Source organism: Aplysia californica, unplaced genomic scaffold (genome assembly GCF_000002075.1).
Source record: "Aplysia californica isolate F4 #8 unplaced genomic scaffold, AplCal3.0 scaffold00782, whole genome shotgun sequence".
NCBI lineage: Eukaryota > Metazoa > Mollusca > Gastropoda > Aplysiida > Aplysiidae > Aplysia > Aplysia californica.
Genome location: NW_004798052.1, coordinates 197469 through 216339, shown reverse-complemented (window position 1 = coordinate 216339; position 18871 = coordinate 197469). Strand labels below are relative to the sequence as shown.

At 40.0% G+C, this 18871-nt stretch overlaps 2 protein-coding genes across 4 annotated transcripts in view; one reads left to right on the top strand and one right to left on the bottom strand.

Annotated features, from left to right (window-relative positions):
- The window catches only part of LOC101860851 (caveolin-1), a 4300-nt gene extending 1673 nt beyond the window's left edge, over window positions 1-2627 (top strand). The window contains exon 2 of the mRNA XM_005109475.3: window positions 1348-2627. Coding sequence (XP_005109532.1) covers window positions 1348-1686 — 339 coding nt within the window. The 3' untranslated portion in view covers window positions 1687-2627. The remainder of the gene's footprint in view (window positions 1-1347) is intronic.
- Window positions 2628-12604: 9977 nt separating this feature from the next.
- The window catches only part of LOC101862612 (caveolin-1), a 37058-nt gene continuing 30791 nt past the window's right edge, over window positions 12605-18871 (bottom strand). For 2 of the 3 annotated variants that reach the window (XM_013088654.1, XM_013088653.2), the window contains exon 2: window positions 12605-13460. In XM_013088654.1, coding sequence (XP_012944108.1) covers window positions 13134-13460 — 327 coding nt within the window. In that variant the 3' untranslated portion in view covers window positions 12605-13133. Of the gene's footprint in view, window positions 13461-18107; window positions 18218-18871 lie in introns of those variants that run through there. The other variant, XM_005109482.2, reaches the window with a different exon arrangement.

Below are 18871 nucleotides of genomic sequence, written 5' to 3'. Positions count from 1 at the left end.
ATATACACACACACGCAAACACTATACATCTATCTTTATTAATCATTTACTTTTTAAAGCCAAAAAGAAGAAATTACAAATATATACTCCCGAACATAGCGACAACAACAACAACAACAACAACAACAACAACAACAACAACAACAACAACAACCCAACACTCCCACCCCCAGATCCCTTCCCCCAACAACAACAACATGCCTAGACATTACAATTTTACAACTTTGTGAATCAATCTGCTGCCTCTTATTTTTTTCTCTCTTTATAATAAATGGCAATACTTTTCTCGAGGTTAGGTCCATGCATAGAGTGGTACTACATCCTCCCTCTAAATCAGAACATTCTGTTATGGATCATGCCCCCTGCCCCCCCCCCCCCCCCTCTCTTAACTTCTCTATCTCTCTCTCTCTCCCCCCCCCTCTCCAACTCTTTCCATCCCCATAAATAAATAAATAAAAAAAGATTAAAGAACTACAGCCTCATAAGAAAATCAGAATCCGAACTATGGTTTTGTTTAATTTTCCCTGGTTATTTTTAGCGCCGTTTGAACGTCCCCATACCCATGAAGGTCTCCCCTCGGATCTGTCGTAGGATTTTACATTCCCTTTTACATGCTCATCTATTTTATTAAGTAAGGAGCAGAAAAAGTATAACATACTCTTGCTGGTAAAAGGGAAAATTAGCTTCTACACTTTGTTCAGAAGCTGCTTTTCTTCATTAAGTTGGTTGAGTTGGAAGAAAGTTTAGCAATGATATGGCGTAATCAGGGGGAAAATCCCTGTCGTATTCGCGGTACATCTCCAGCTGGTCTGTGGGATTGTCCTGGATAATCAAGTTGTCTTTAACGTGTTTGTCATAATAATAATAATGATAATAGATAGCATTAATTGTATAGCGCAAATCCCCGCTCAACAGCAAGCTCTATGCGCTTCACAATCTATACTATTACCCCAGCAGACCCGAGAGCATTCTGAAACAAACTCAACTTCCTGGAAAGCATACACTGCGAGCAGCCTTTTATAGGCGCTAAAAGACTAACATACTGACAAGACCTTTCGCTGTCTATGGCCGAGTACCCTTTTCCACCTGGGTGAAATGAGGAAAATTCGTATAAATTGCCATTCCCTAGGACAGAACGTCGGGCCTGCGTCTCGAACCATCGATCCCTCAACCTCACGATTTATTACATTTATTATTCCGGTTTATTACAAGTAATGAATGGTTTTCCCCTTAGAGAATGACATGTTTTCCCCCCACTTCAGTGACGGTCTGCTGATAGACGTCCTAGAGCACCTGGTAGACACTACATTGAAATAAAACCAAAGATCCCTTCCTATTCCTCCCCAGGTTTCCTTCGATGAGGTCCTTGGTGAACCCGATGGCATCCGGTCCATGGACTGCGTGTGGCGCAACTCCTACAAGTGCTTCAACTGCTGCAAAGGATGCTGCTACAAGCTGCTCACTCTCTTCTGTGGTATCCCTCTGGCCATGTGCTGGGGCTGCGAGTTCGCCATGATCACCTTCCAACACGTGTGGTACATCACTCCTTGCATGAGAGCCTACATGATCAACTGTGGATGTCTGCAGAAGTTCTACGGCACCTGTATTCAGTGTTACTTGCAGCCTATATATGAAGCCTACGGCTACTGCTTCAACAATATAAGGGTCACTAAACTGTCAGGTTAGAAGCCCCACTCGAACCTTCGACCCAGCGTGAACTGTGACTAATGATGAAGACTGCACGTTGACGACCATGATCGGACGAAGCTTCATCTGACGTGCACAGAGCCTCAAACCTCAAGGCGCCTGGCCTAGGTTGTGCAGAACAATTGGCCAAGTGTATAAAGGAGGGAAGACCGCATAAACCACACAGCAGAAGGAAACTTGGGGGGGGGATGGACGAACATCGCTGATGTCTTTTCTGCCTTCCAGATTCGTGAACAGTAAAGAATTCTCGTTGAAGCCTTTTGTTCTGCACAACATTGTCGTGGTATCCATGCATCGTTTGATATTCATTCTAATACAATTTTCTTAAAATGTCCATTATGATACAAACATGTAAAAGAATTCTATCCGAACTTTTTAATAATTAGTTTCTTCAGAGAAGTACAAAGTAAATCTCATTTGCTTCAGAAAGGATTTATTGTCCTCCGTTTCCTTTGTATCTAGAAGTGCTCCTTTATTTCAACGCAAGCGAAACAATTTTAGAATATGTAATCGTTTTTATATCCAACGTTACTGTGATAAATTAAATAACTTTTTACTAAAACGACCTTGCTGTCTTCTTCATTGTCTTTAATTTTAGAAAAAGCAGGATGTTTTCTACTTCATTGTTATTTTTATGCTAACAGCGTAAACGAAGATTACTCTGTGTGATATGTTCACAACACTCATTTATATTTCTGTCAGTGTCTTAAAATCAGTAGAAAGGACCAAGGGTACAAAGCAATGTTCACGATGTTTGCTTAGTTCCAAAGCAAAATTTGCTTACGGCAGCGGCAGTGATGAACAGAGCACTTGGTACTTTGATGAATGTTTTTACACTCAGTATTCAATGATGAACATGAGACTTGGTATTGTCTACTCTTTACAAAGAAGGGTAATTTATTAAATATAATATTTACAAATCTTTTCGTTGATTTTTTAAAATCTTATACATTATTAGTGTACTGAGTGTGAGTTTTGGATTAGCTTTATGATTAGGCCGATCTTCTATTTACTACCGCATGCTTGGTAACTTTAGAACATAACTTTCCTATGAGGCTAAATGACTATTTTGCAGTCTGATTATTTAGATTGGAAAAAAAAAATATTTTGACTTCTGAGATAAGTGAGAAGTGATAAAAGGAAAAGAGCAAGAGATTGCTATTTGTCTTTAAAAAAAGCCATTTTTGTTATGTGCACATTATAGATACGAACGAAACTTTACGAATTAGACATGCTAAAGCCAGGAGAGAAGCCCACAAGCTGGACACATCCACTCGTGAAATTGAAGCTTTCAACTGCTCAAAATGTGGCAAACTCTTTTCTACCAGAATAAGTTTCATTAGTAGAAGCCGCCGCTCATCTTAATCCTTATAAATATTCTTTTACTTGCTGCAGATGCATTGGTCATCGTCAGACATTGAGGGACGAACTCTTCTCCTTCTTCTTCTTCTTCTTCTTCTCCTTCTCCTTCTTGTTCTTCTTCTTCTTCTTCTTCTTCTTCTTCTTCTTCTTCTTCTTTTTCTTCTTCTTCTTCTTCTTCTTCTTCTTCTTCTTCTTCTTCTTCTTCTTCTTCTTCTTCTTCTTCTTCTTCTTCTTCTTCTTCTTCTTCTTCTTCTTCTTCTTCTTCTTCTTCTTCTTCTTCTTCTTCTTCTTCTTCTTCTTCTTCTTCTTCTTCTTCTTCTTCTTCTTCTTCTTCTTCTTCTTCTTCTTCTTCTTCTTCTTCTTCTTCTTCTTCTTCTTCTTCTTCTTCTTCTTCTCATGGTCGGTACTCTCATTATAATAATAATAATAATATTGATAATAATAATAATATAATAATAATAATAATAATAATAATAATAATAATAATAATAATAATAATAATAATAATAATAATAATAATAATAATGATTATGATGATTATCATTATTTTTACTATTATTATCATTATTACTTATAATTTCATTACTATTCTCATTGCTATCATCATCAGACACAAATACAATATTTCGAAGGTGGGAAGCTTGGCACTGTGAAGGAAGAACGAACAGAAGAAGGAAAGAGTCAGGACTCCAAAGCAAATTGCTACTTTGGAGTTAAAAGTTCTATCTGACATTTTTGATCGTTTTGAGTTACCAAGACGGACCATGAGGTCAGAATTCAAATGTTCTGTCTGTTCTATTAAAATCATAAGATCATTCGGAGTCGTTATCAAGATATTTAAAAAATTGCATACGACAAAGCTTAACGTGCTGGGTAAATCAAACATTTTAACGTCGAATTTATCAAAAATAGGTAACAAGCAGATATAACTTCTTAAGTCTATGGTAGTTAAATATCGTACGTGCACTTTGGAGCACATAATACTTTGCGCACGGTACTCCACCCTTGGAGCTTTTAGGAAGGTCTGGAAAGCAAGACTGCATCAGCGTAATCGACCTTAATGTAGAGTTATACCAAGATCACACTATATTGAATCGAAACCAGCCATATTTTTTCCAACATGTGTGGGGCAAAAGCTACCGTTCTGACACTCTACGACCAAGCCAGGAGTCGCCAGTGGGTCTAAGAATTGGGCGCGAACAATAATGCAATCCTAGGCTGAATATTTTAGAGGGTAAAGTATGCGAAGCATTCCTCATCTTACCTGTTTGGCGAAAATCGGCTTGAAGAAGGAGTCTACCCTTCGGGCTTTCGCTGGAGAAAAGGTGTCCATTATTCTGTTGACGAAATTGGAGATGCTGTCAATGATATTATTGTAGCTCGACTCCTTTCAGTATACTAAAATCTTCTTTTTCAGCCTTGGCAGACAAAGATGGAGTCGTTAGTGCAATTTCCTGAATTTTGCACACTGCTCTGAATGTTGTATCCATCTTGTAGTCTTTCAGAGTTAATAAAGACCCGAGCAGTACTTTTCTGAGCAGACGTGAACACTTCATTGTAATACAAAATCTCCGATTCTTTATGTAACTTGACTTTGCGCAAAATAAAAATCGCTTTCTGGTAAACGATCCACGAGCACTGTTGGAAATGACTCTTGATAATCTTGAAGCTTGGGTGGGTCGACCACTGACGACACTTTTTATTTTACTTTGCTCTAAAAGAAACGGTCAATAATTTGGTGAAAGATAATGTCACAGGCGTCCTTTGCAGAAGCGTCGCTAGTGTTGCGTCAGGGCCTTTTGGAAGCGTGTTCCCCAATGGTCTGACGTATTGACTGACACTTGTTTCTAATTTCCTCGACCCCTGTTATAAACGTTTCTGGACTTTTTTGGACTGCTATGGGCTTTGTAATTCTGTGTTGGAGGATCCTGCACAAAATGTCAGTGTGAGCGAACACTTTGCTTAAAAAACTGCAAAACGAAGAGAAATGTATTGCTTTTTCATGCATTGAGGAGATGCATGCTTCGTCTCTGTCTTGAAGAAATTCCGCCTGTTGGACGATAATACTACCTTCGAAGCGTGTTGGCTCTTCATTGTGCAGACTCAGATGCGCTTATCCTTTTCAAGTGAAGATTGTGCCAATAAGGCAAAACTGGAATTTCCACCTTGTTTTAGACGGCCGCAGAACGTTCTTGTAATAAACGCGTCTATACGTTTGTAAAATGGGCAAACATGTTGAAAAGCCTGCAGCGTTAGCAAAAGATACCATGCAGTCTTATAATTATGCCAGAGCAAGCCTGCTTTAAAACAACATTCAACTGATAAGCATTGCAATGAGCAAAGATGGCATAAGGGAAAATTGGTGCATCTGAGTCTGTACACCAGAAACTCTCTCGCTCATTATAATCCCCCCATTGTAGGTTTGGACGATCAGCTGCTCCTCGACGCTCCACGGTTCTACACCTTCTTTAAGTGTTGAATTGACCAAGTTATGTCTTTGGCGTCGAAACAAACTTTAGAGACCGCTTCACTGATTATTTTCCGTGCTTCATAGATCACAAACTAATCGCAAGCTATGACAGATGACCTGCACCAGTTGCTTCGTCAGCCTGAACAGACAGAAAATTGACAGAGCGTATGTCTTTATTCCATTCTCCGAGGACTTTTTTGAAAATACAGTTGACCAGTTCGTTTTGTATTATACTTGTGATTTGGAACATTATCTTGTTACTGGGGTGTTGTGCAGATGATCAAATAGTATCCTGTCAGTGTTTACGTCTCTGTCCAGTATATTAATAAAAATAAAAATACCTCTGTTCCCTGACAAATACCATCGCAAAGGGTGGGTTTGTGATTGCCATGGAACAAAATACACTATAATCTAACATTATAGGTACCTACTCTTTTTCTTCTGTTCGATTCAGTGAGACGTTGGAATGGGATGGTCGACTCTAACTGCTCTGCTAAGTCTTCAAGTCCAACTGTGTGATACTTGACAGCATTGTTGACGTGCGCTCATGACGAGTCGGATTTTTTAATGCTTTCTTTCACACGGCCAAGATCAGTAAAATCTTTTTTTGACCACTTCACGTCCTCAGTTTAAAAAAGCAGACAGTAGAAACAGAGCACTGTGTCTTTGCTAACACGAACTGTGAGCCATTCACACTATTTCGTGTTGAAAGCACAACTGCACCTTTCGTTAACTATAGAATTTTAATATTATTTGAATTGTGCGGACCAAATTCTCTGAGAATTCCTTACTTACTTTACTTTTTTTCGTCCGCTTGTACTGGTGGGAGTCGCTGGGAGACCGAAGCGTCTGTCTTCAGCAAGGCGAGTGGCCTGTAGGAGGGACATCCCATGGAATGGCTCACAAATTCCCTCCAGCGTCGCCTTGGTCTTCCTCTGGCTCTCCAGCCATAACATTTGATGTTGTATGCCCTCAGAGCTGGTTAGTTTGAGGGCATCCATTTAAGGTGTCTGAACCACTTGATCTTTGTTTTTCAATGTGTGGTAGGACTGGTGTTGCTCCTACCATGTCTCTTATGATTTCATTTTTTAAACTTTGTCTCGTCTTGACAGGTTTTGCTAACACTGATCTTCAAGTCATATTTCTCGCAGCTCGGGTTTAGTTGGTTCATATGCTGCTGTAGCTGAGTCTTGTTGTTCATCATTGCCCGGTCATCTGCAAACATGAGTTCATTCAGTGCTTCTGGGTCTAGATTGGCCTCCTTTGTAATCTGGTCCATGTAGATCACGAAGAGAAGTGGGGAGAGATTACAGCCCTACCTGACACCGGGTGTTACTGGAAACCAGTCCGATGTTCCACTGGTAGTGCGGACTGCGCTTCTGCTGTTGGTGTAGATAGCCCTGATGTTGTCTAGCAGTTGCCCCTTGATGTTGCACTGCTCAAGGATCTCCCATAGTTTGTTTCTATTTACTCGATCTAAGGCTTTTTCCTGATCCACAAATACGAAATGGAGATCTTGGTCGGATTCAAATGCTGTATAAATTTATATAGATTCATGAAAAAAAGTTGGCCTCGCCAAAGCTTAGTCTCACAGAAACAGGGCTAGACTCTAAGCCCTTCAACAGTTTGCTCCCGAGCAAACATAATACGAACATGGAATTGTGTCAGCGTTAGGGAACAGTCTGAGTACTTTTTTTAGACTACCTACTGTGGGCTATGTTCGGCTATCTATCTATCTATCTATCTATCTATCTATCTATCTATCTATCTATCTATCTATCAGGGGCGAAGGCTGACTTGTTTGACAGGGTAATCAAAGTGAGGTGGGACCAGAGAGTCACAAGAATCTCACTGGTACTGGAGGCGGCAACTCTGGGTTGGGAATGAAAACAAATCCTGAATTCATGTTGTATGCATATATTCAACCGCTAAAATAATCGGGAAAGTATTTAATTAAATATTTATTCTAACTAACCTTAAATTTAACTTTAGATTTGAACACACGAACACCAAGGAAAGAAGCAGAGATGTCAGTACTAGGCCTACAATGGCATGTTATACCAGACAGCCGAAACACTTTGGTAGAGCACGCCAATTATTAATTTTTTATTTCATATTTGGCTGTTTTTGTCTAGCTTCGAGGTCACGATCAGATTATAGGACGTTAAAAAGGTCGAGAAAAAAGAGACAAGCACTTGCAGCAGTCACGAGATTATTAGGAGTTAGTTCCCCTCATGTCTGTGAGGTAGACTCGACCAGTGTAATAGTTGGCTTACATAATCAGCAGGTGAGGTTGATTATAACTGTGGCTCGAAAGGGGTGAACAGGGTATATGCGAAAATAAAACAGTTTTGACTGCTATGCACATGTTCCCTTCAACTCTATTGGTAGACTCTTCCAGTCTCACTTTAAGCTTACTTAATGAAAGCTTGTGACTGCTTATGGAGTGGCCCGATAGGGGCGAACAGGCTATTTCTGTGGCAATGAAATGGTTTTGAAGGTTAGGCATAGTCTATTGTTCATTGGTGTTTATGAACGTCTCTTTACATTTAATTTATGAGGTTTACGTCTATGGGTGAATTTGACTGCGACAATGTTTCAAAATTAGGAAGGGAAGCAGTGATTATTTGATTATATAGACGCTTCGCCTCTGCTATCTATCTATCTATCTATCTATCTATCTATCTATCTATCTATCTATCTATCTATAGCAGCACCACGCAGAGAGAAAACAACAAGGAAGGTGTCCTTAAAGGCTCTGATTCTATTGTTCCTAAAAATAGTCTGTGGAAGCATATCCTTCGTGCGTCCAAAGTACCATCAAGAGTTGTAGCTAGAAAACTACAAGCTCCCTTCTACAGGGAGAAGCCAATAGAAAGGATGACAGTGACTGGACAGAATTAGGAAATGATCAGTCCGTTCTAGTGCAAGGAATTCGACATAAGGCCAAAGGAAACCAGATCTATTCACTTGTCCTCTAAAAAGTAAGTAAAGACCCCTGTGTCACCGAACACATTACCCCAAGGGCATAAGAAAACAGCAATGTCAAGGAAGAATTTTCAAAAAAGCATAATCAAATAAAGAAAAAGGTGAAGAGGATTATAGCGTTTGTAAGTAAGTGTTTGGGTTTAACGCTTCTTTCAACACTGTCACGTGATCTAAGAGGCGGGGCCTCCGAATGTAACGTCTAACTCCGACTGGACGAGCCAAATGAGTTGAGAGCCTTGAAAACTCCACAAAACGACCCAAGTTCAAAAACTTGCTGTTCTGTTGGGGATTCGAACCACGGCTATCCGCTCCGAAGTCTAGCAAGAAAAACATCACGGACAATTGGTAGAGACATAAATTACTTTGATTGTCTGAAAAAGACAAGCGTTCTAAAAAGGGCGTAAATATTGCTAAGTGACCATTGTGCCCACTGACATCGGAATTTAAAAATAATCGGCCTGCAGTAAACGATATATATTTTTTAAAAAGCAAGAATAGCAGATATAGAAATTCATTCGTATCAACTGCAATGAGGCTAGTGAACACACAGTGCTATAAATGAAACAGGGCGAGTGTGAGAGAGAGAGAGAGAGAGAGAGAGAGAGAGAGAGAGAGAGAGAGAGAGAGAATGTTTTACGGAGCGGGTTGTTTCAGCTCGTAAAACATGTATTTACTACTGTCCTGTCTTGTTGTGTGTATGCGTGAGTGCACCTAGCTTTTGTAACACTCTACTGCCATATTATCTAAAAGAATGAAAACTTAAAAAATTATTCTTCCCACTGACCGCTATGAGCGTCCGTATCGCTCCACAATTCAGGCGAAAGGAAGCTGCCACGGTATTCTTGTCTGATGCCGCCACACAGATGCGGCAGCTTGGTCTTGCAGATCATCCGTTTGGGTGCCAAAAGCTTAGTCGTTTGAGCAATATTTTAAGGACACCTTGAAAGTGGTCAAGGGATCTGTCAACCAAGGCAGAATTCGCGGTGCAAATAGAGAAAGTAGTGAAACTGCGTCTCAGAGAATCCTGACTATTTCTTTCTATATTTTCTGTTGGACTTCGTTTATTAAGCTAACTGTAAAGAACGTACGTCAACAGTGCGTTACGACAATAGCCATTCATATCGTAACGGTCAGCGCTGGCATCAATTCCCTTGTTTGTGACCAATATTCTGAAAGATTACTAGAGTAAAATAACATTTTGAGTCCAAAGACACCCCCCCCCCCCCGAAATCCATCATGACGCCATTATTTCCATTGGTGTTTCTCTTTACAAACTCCCCAATGCGTTCGAGAAACATATTCTGGAAGAAAAGGTAGAAGGCAAGAAAGGAATCGGAAGACATAGCAGAAGATGTGAAAAAGTATAGAAACTTGGTTTGGAAACAAACCAACTCGGGCAGACAGAATGGCAAGAGATAGAATCTTATGTTGCAGAACGGCCCGAGAAAAAGCGCTCTACTGCCGCAAAAATCGGAGAAGAAGAAGTACCTCTTTACGACGTTGGTCTAATAGTCCCATGATCAGCCCCTCCATCCTAAAGCAGGCCAAAAGCAAAAGTAAACAAAACCAGCAGCAACAACAATATCAACACCTTTACCACAACTACCACAACTACCACAACTACCACAACTACCACAACTACCACAACTACCACAACTACCACAACTACCACAACTACCACAACTACCACCACCACCAACAAGCAAAAAAAACAACCAAACAAAACGAAGCGATATGCGCACTGGGCACAAATAAACTCACGTGTTGAGAAGCTCAGGGAAATCTTAGTTCACCACCAGTCAAATACATATTAGCCATAAACGATCTAAAAACATTTTCGTGATAGCACATTTTTCAAACAAGAACCTTCTTAAGAAAAAGTGCGAGTACATAAGAAAGCGCAGACAACAATGAAAGATACTATTTCATCTTGTAGTTTGTTTGAACACAGAGAAGCACTTTGATATAACAACGGTCAACTAGTGCTGGAAAAAGAAATTGAGACAGATAGGCAGAAACAACAGAGTGAAAGTTAAAAAAAAACCCACACTATAGTGCGGTCAAACATTCGTGGGGCAACTTATTTTAAAATATCTCTTTAACTATCGAACACAGACTCTCCAGCTTTTGCACAGTGACTTGTATCATTTTGTTTTAACAGATCAGTATTTTTGTGAACACCTGCTAGCTAAACTCTTGAAAATTCCTTAATAAATACAAATAAAAAATCCCAGCGGGTGGTTTTTACAGATTATGAAAGGCTTACATCTGGGACAATATCGCTTTTGAAAGCAAATCTGTCATTTTTTTCTAATCCCGACATTATGTTTATTGAACGCATGTTTTGAGAACTTTTAGTGCAAAAAAAAATGTTCACCTTAAAATTAATTTCTTGTAACTAATTTTGCCACCAAAAAGTGTCATTGGTGAGCTGTGGTGTAGGCCAAATGCATAATATGCAAAATGTATGTGAGGAGTGGGAAGTGCTGTGAACAATTCCATTTTCCGCGTGAAAGAGATTTGTAGCATTTAATATAACTTTATGAAGAACAGTTTTTTAATCTAGCCTTAATTGTTGTTGATAAATATGATTAAGTCGAGACAAATTGATACAATTGATACAAACTGCTGTGCTAAGTATTGGTGACATTGATTCCCCCGTTAAAAAGATATTTGAGGATATGTTGCGCCACGAATTTTTGACCGCACTATAGCACCTATCAGTGGCGCCCAATAACTACCCACGATATATATGTCGTAGAATCCCATGTCTGAAGGCTTAAATTTTGGTGACGACATACTCGTATGTGGGATAATTCAGATAGTCATTTGTCATTGTATGTGATCAACACCATATTCATCCCAACACTCACCTATCAATGCCAAACATGGACTACGAACAAGACATTGGGTATAAGCTGCGGATAAAAGTAAAGTAAAAAGTATATTTCATTGTATAGGTTTGACGCCCCTTTCAACACCGTAAAGTTAATTAAGTGGTGGGACCTCCGAATGTAAGGTCAATTTTCCAATAGCGCAGAGCTAAATGCCTTAACAGCTCGCTAAAACAACGCCCCTTTAACCAGGGTCATCCGTTCCGTAGTCCAGCATGACACCAACTGAACAAGCGGTGCACCACTAGAATGATCACCTAAAGCTGATGTGAAGCAATATTCAACATGATTTTGGTCCTTTTTGCTCATCACAAGAAGTCAGAGAACTTTATTAGTTCTTTTTCTAAAGGCATTGTAGTAATTTATTGTTGACCTATAGAAAGCCCTCCTCTTGCTCTGTCCAAACTGTCAGCTAAAATGATATTCGTTGAACGTGGAAACTAATAATACTAACAGCTGTTTTATAGCACATATCCATGCTCTACAACTATTAATACCTCTGCAGGCCCTAAAATACTCAGAAAATATTCTTGGTGCTCAGGGAAGGAGACCGTGCAAATTGTGGATTAAATGCTCAAACTCTATCAAACTGACAGGATTTTTAGCATCCTCTTTAGCCAGGGTGAATTGAAAAAAACTTGTGTAAAGTACCTTTTCCAAGGTCACAACGTCGGGGCTCTGACCGCATTCAAAATTATGACATTTAGGTTACGAGTCCGAGAGCCTAACGACCAAACCAAAGACGTCACGACTCAATTAATTCTTTCTTAAGCGGATGTTTTGCGAGCATTGCTTTCTGTACTGCAATGAGACCACTAGACTCTCAAGTTTCCTTTGAGTTTACACTTCTAGCTTATTCTTTGATCTCTCTATTCAAGGCCAGGGGTATTGGAACAGTAAATTGCGAATAATAAAAATTAGAACTGTCTCCTTTTCAAATATTGGGTGTTGATAACAAAGCTTGGCATTTGAGACCTTTTCCGTTTCTCTTAGTTTTTTTTTTCAGAAAAGAAAGAAAAATGGATCTACTATCTGTAAACCCTTCCACAACAGCTTAATCAGTCTTAAAAAGAGGTGCAAAGGCGCGTTCTGTCTTATGGACACTTTTTAAAGACACACAGAGCCTTCTGGCAATAATTATTACAAACATGTACTTTCTTTCAAAAAACTTCCGAAGAACATGTAGGTGTAAAAATTTATTTCATACACAGCTCGTACAAATGCAAAGGTGGTACCTGATAAAGCATCAGTATCTTACGTGAGTAAAGTTTAAAGCCACTTCTTTACAGTGTATAGTGGACCAAATACTGATAAATATTGCCCATAAACGTACACTGATTCCAATAAAAATGGACATAGCAAAAACACAAGTATCACATTTCAATAAAAACAAGATTTAAGAGAAAAACTGATCTCTTATGTTGTTGGCGTGACATAGGCTTGTAACAGAGCAGACTTTCAAAATTTTGTTCAATGAAAATGTATTCACACTCATAATAGATCTTATGGTCTTTTCTTCATTCACCTGGCTGTAAGCATACACTGTACACCGTGAACCAGGACAAGGAGATACCCTAAAAATCACCAGGTTTGATTATTTCGAAAAGTTTGAAAACTGGCACTGTTATAATGGTGATGCTTGTGGTTTCATGTCTCCCGAATGGAAGAGGAGAACTTGCCTATGCTATGTGGCCAATATTACAAGAATGGCATTAACCCTTCTTGAAGGCTGAGAAGCACAGCCCGCAGGCCTCAAAGATAGGATCGTAGTAGCAATGGACAATCATTCCCCACAGCTTCTGCATACATCCACAGTTGAGCTCCAAGCACTTGAAGCATGGCGTGACGTACCAGATGTGGACAAAGGCGATGTAGGCGAACTCACAGCCCCAGCCAGCGGCGATGCAGATGCCACAGCACAGGGTCATCAGGGTGTAGCACAGTTTCTTGCAGCAGTTAAAGCATTTGTAAGAGTTGCTCCACACACAGTCCATGGCATGGTTGCCCTCGGGTTCAGCCAACACATCTTCAAAGGTGACCTAGAACAGATGAGAAATATTTAAGATTAAGCATGGTTTTCTATAACTATAACGTTTTGGGAGGTGAATAACAGTAGCATCATGTGTTCAGAGGCAGCATTATTTCGGTATAACTTACAAGTCCTTCAGTAGTCTTTTGTTTCTTTCTGTTGATTATTTTTTTACGAGACGTATTCACTTTTTTTCATCGCCCAGTATTATTTTTACTCCTTCTCATTGACATGTATTAAAATAACCCATGATATCCTAGATTGGGTGGTGTCATGGCCGCCACTCTTTGCTCTCTGTTAAAAAATAATCTCTGTACTGGTGCACACCATGAACGCACACTTAATGAAGGGCAAAACGCAAGTCTCGTTGTTGCCGAGTGCGCACGCAACTTTTCCTTCATTTATTTCCAAGTAAAGAGAAACGGTGTGCTCCATTGTTAACCGGAATTACACCAGGCCAGAAGTGTCCAGTCTTAGATATTAAAGTACAAGTCTAAGTAATATCCTAGACTGTGCACTCCTTACATTGGTCTGCAATTTTCCTGTCTTTCTCGTATCTGTATTTCGTTTGATTTTTTCCCCTAACTTTTTTTTCCATTGTTGTTTTGTTTCCTTTCTCTTTTATCATTACTTTCATAGTTATTATCTCCGTTCTTGCTTCTCTCCTCTCCTTCCATCTTATATTTTTCTCGACTTCTTTTCCTTTCTCGATCTGTTCCCTGTGACCTTCATTTTTTTCTTTCTTACACACCCCTCTTTCATTGGAGCCAGTGCAGCCTTAATAAATCTCGCATGTCCTGTCTATATTTTTGTACAGTGACCACGTGATCAGTCTTTAGAGGGGCCTGTGTTCTGTTTCAAACATATTTTATAACGAATAGGCTTTTCACTGTAATGAGAAATCAAAATAAAAAAAATAAAAAATTCTTAGGTTAAATCAAATATTGTGCTCGCTTCCTGAGTCATGACCCTTTCCCAGACTCATTACTACAGACTCAATGAATTATAATATCCTAGACCGTGCACTGTCATGGCTGCAGCACTTTGCTCTCAACAAAAACTTCGCTGCGTTTTCAGTTATGTGAAAAGAAAATGTGTCTAAAATCATATCGTATATTTTGTTCACCGATACACACCAGTTACAAAGCTTGTAATAGCTACTTTTACGGCCATACCTCTCAAAAATAAAGTCTGACCTTCGAAAAACCTTTCAAAGAAGGTTTACCACCAACTACAAAAACACAACTGGGAAAGGACAATTTTTGTTGGTGTGTTGATTGATTTTACCATATTGGAAACTGCAGAGGAGTTGTTCCAGTTTCTAAAGTAACAGCCTGCCTGGAGTCAGTTTCAACCTCTCTCGATTATATATCCGAAGCAACATCGATGACAGAGATGGGTTTTAGATCTGCTAAAGTGGAACTTCGTGTACTGAACTTTCTGTAGCAACGTGTCTAATTGTACATTTTCGAACCTGTCACTATAAACACTAATGTTGCCAGCTCACTGGTAGCGTTAGAACCCCATTGGCTTTTGGGTATCATTTAAGATTTTGTCCCACACATACACGTACATGAAAGGTGAGATGGAAAGCACACAAACACACATATATACAGGAAGAATGCAAAAGAAAAGCATGCAGTGCCACTTGTAGGTTAATTTAAGTAGCAGAGTGGATAAGAAAGTTTTACGCGCTTCGTCTGTTCCAACTACATGTTCAGTGGTAAAACCATCCATTGTCAGGCTTGAAAAATAAGATGTTAAGAACAAAGGTGGGTCGTAAAACGTTGGTTTATACTTTCTCTAAATGCAAAAAAACCCTGAGTCCCTTGTTTTCTCCTTTGCACCTTTTATGTAAACATGCTTTAATATTTTGTTTCTTTATTTCTCTTTTTTCTACTTTCTAAAAACAAAATTTGTCAATGTTGGAATATTCGAGATGTCATCTTGATGTAAGGAGTTGTAAGTGGTTCATATTCCACATTATGTGTCATCGCACTTTACCCCTGAAAGAGCTCGCCCACCCTCGCCTCTCAAGCGGGGAAAAATATAGTTGAAATTGCCTAGGGAGATGGCGACCAATTGTCTAGGAGAAAGTAATTGTCTTAGACAGTTGGGCGTCTTAAACATTGTCATTACAATTTTGAAAGTTAGAAATGTTGAATAAAAATTAAAAACCACACACAAAGGAGGAAATTGAAAGTGGCAGTTTGTACAGATGATTGTCTTATACAGTGGACCGTTAGATCAGGTTTGGCTGTATTCTAATGATGTTCCCACTCAGCACTTTGACACTGGATCAACATTCAAAAGCAAAACTAATCCGTAAAAGGTAACCCTCGTGATTAATCACAATTTACAAATCGTGTCTAAACGTTTGGTAGGTTATTTTCAGTAGTCTTTTTTCACCTTCTCTGTCCTAAAACAAGTTATTATGAAATGTCATCATGTAAGAGACAATTTTTTTAAAAAGACCCTAGTTCTTTGACTACTTTATTGATAAATCGGTTGATTCCTTTCTAGCTTGCTTAATTGATTGTTTCATTGCTCGTCTGGTTTATGGATCATTCTTCTGAACGGTTGATTAATTATTTCCTTTACGTCCAGATGTACACAACGCCCTAGACCAGTGCTTGCTGAACCGATTTGGTAATTTGGCAATCTAGATGGGCTGTTGGGATCACCCGCTTGGACTAACATGCAGGTGAGCGTTATGAACATTTTAGCCCCATAAGGTCGGCGAAAATTGAGGCTGCCCACAAAAATGTTGCAAAGCACTACCTTAGACCTGTCCTTATGCTGAAGTGGTATTTACCCCCCCTCCCTTTTCACACCTACTTAGGTTAGGCTCTCGGACTCGCAACCGTAAGGTCGTGGGTTCGAATCCCGTCAGGGGCCCTACGTTGTGTCCTCACTTCACCCAGTTGGGAATGGGTACCCGGCTATAGACAGCGAAAGATCTTGTCAGTTTGTTAGTGTTTGAGCGCTTAATCGGCTGCTTGCACTGTATGCTTCCCGGGAAGCTGGGAATGTTTCGGAGTGCTCTATGGTCTGCTGGGGTAATAATATAGTGTAAAGCGCATAGAGCCTGCTGTTGAGCGGGATATGCGGTGTACAAATGCTATTTATTATTATTATTATTATTATTATTATTATTATTATTACTAATATTATTATTATTATTATTATTTTTAATTATAATCCACCAATTAGCACAATCATGTATACAAGCACGTAGACATTTCTCTCTCTCTCTCTCTCTCTCTCTCTCTCTCTCTCTCTCGCTCTCTCTCTCCTCTCTCTCTCCGTCTTTCTCTTCTCTCTCTCTCTCTCTCTCTCTCTCTCTCTCTCTCTTTCTCTCTGTGTCCGTGTTTCTATAGCTCTCTCCCTCTTTCTCACTCTATCTATGTCTCTCTATTTCTCTTTCTCTCTAAGTCTTTCTCACTGTCTCTCTGTCCTTTCTCTCTCTCTCTCTCTCTCTCTCTCTCTCTCTCTCTCTCCCTCTCTCTCTCTCTTGGAGTATTTGTGTCCGTGTATGCATGTGTGTATGTATGTGCTCGTTTGTTTGTTCGTTTGCTTATGTGAGGAATATGCAAATGTGCATGCCTGTATCGTGTTAGTGTGATGAGAGTCCTTCAGAATCTACATCAAAATGAAGACCCCCTTGTCAACGACACGCTTTTTAAACATATTTTGAGCGTGCTAATTCTTTTGTGGCACAAGGCATTTGGGAAACTAGATTTCGGGCAACTGGAAGGTGTTGCTGATAGTTCATTCCTCTTGAACTCTATTTTATTCTTTAACTGTCTCTTTGTCTGTCTCATATTTTCTTGTGCTATTCTGGCAATCAAATTAATAATTGTAATGGTAATGAACGTGTATGTACCTGTGTATGTGTGTGTTATGTGTATTTACATTAGAGCCACCACCACCTCACCACTGAATTACAGTTCGTTGACAACTTTACCTGCATACAAGATAGGGATTTTCGTAATCGAAAGGGGTCCAAACTATTCTCCTCCTTCCAAGAAAAATGTAGCTGCTGAGGTCCTATCCTATTGAGCCCCCCCCCCCCCCCCCATTTTGTTGGCTTAGGTTAGCTAGAGAGGGTTACCGAGCAGACAAAGGTGGTACTGATGCACCTAAAATTTCATGAGTATTGACTCCTCGTTTTTAGCAAGGCGAAATCATGTTACCTACTCCGGGGTGCTCTCGAGTGTAAGCGTTCTATTGGCCTGGAATACCTGCAAAGTGTCATCTAAGCTCTCTGGTGTCATCTTTGGCTCCGAGGTTGACGTGTAATGACGGCCTGGAATACCTGCAAAGTGTCATCTAAGCTCTCTGGTGTCATCTTTGGCTCCGATGTTGACGTGTAATGACCCGCCATTGTTTAATAACGTTAGCGGCTCACGTGCATTTGTTTCTATTCATTCCAGCTCATACTTTGGAGTTGTCTACATTCTGTGGTGACAACTCTTGTCTATTAAGGTCAAGATGTATAAAAATGCAGGCTACAGTGAGTGTGTTGAAAAGTTAAAGATCCATCACTTTAGATATGAGCAACTGGAAAAATAATAGGGTGAGAACATTTTTTTGAAAACCTCCCCTTCACCCAAAAAAATATTTAAAAAATGCCCCGGAGTCTGAAGTCGCTTACCTTCAAATGGTCGTTGATGTTGTTGGGATCACGGTTGACAAGATCGATTTCGGCCATTTTGACTTGTTAGCTGTATAAACAGAGACCTGAGCTGCTACCTCCCTGGAGTAATGCTGTTGTGTGAATAAAATGTGACGACTCCAGCTAAGGTACTCAACAATCAGTTGACCACTCTCTGGCTGCAGCCCTGTAACCCACAGCAACTAAACTGACCACTCGCCAGTGAGACTTACGCTCGCCCCCACCCCCGCCCCAACCCCCATTTTCATTTTGGTTTTCGTTCTCTGGGCATTGTTAAATTCTGACCACTTCACTGTAATCCCTTAGCCGCTTTCCCCCACCCAACCTCCCTTTTCAAACATACATACAGGCCTTTATCTCTGTCTCACTGTCCCCCCCCCCCCCTCTCTCTCTCTCTCACACACACACACACACACACACACACACACACACACACACACACACACATTCACACACACTCCTACATACACAGACACACACGCACACACACGCACACACACACACATCTTTACTCTCTCACTCCTTCACCCCCCTCCCCTCTAAATACCAAACTATGCCATATCTATGTCTGTCTAATGTCCACTAGCGTCCAAATCCATTCTTGCGCGCAAAGCTGATAAAGGTTGTGAACAAATCCGCTTACGAATCTGCTATGCTCGATTGGGTGTACTCAACAGAGAGATAGAGATAGAGAGAGAGAGAGAGAGAGAGAGAGAGAGAGAGAGAGAGAGAGAGAGAGAGAC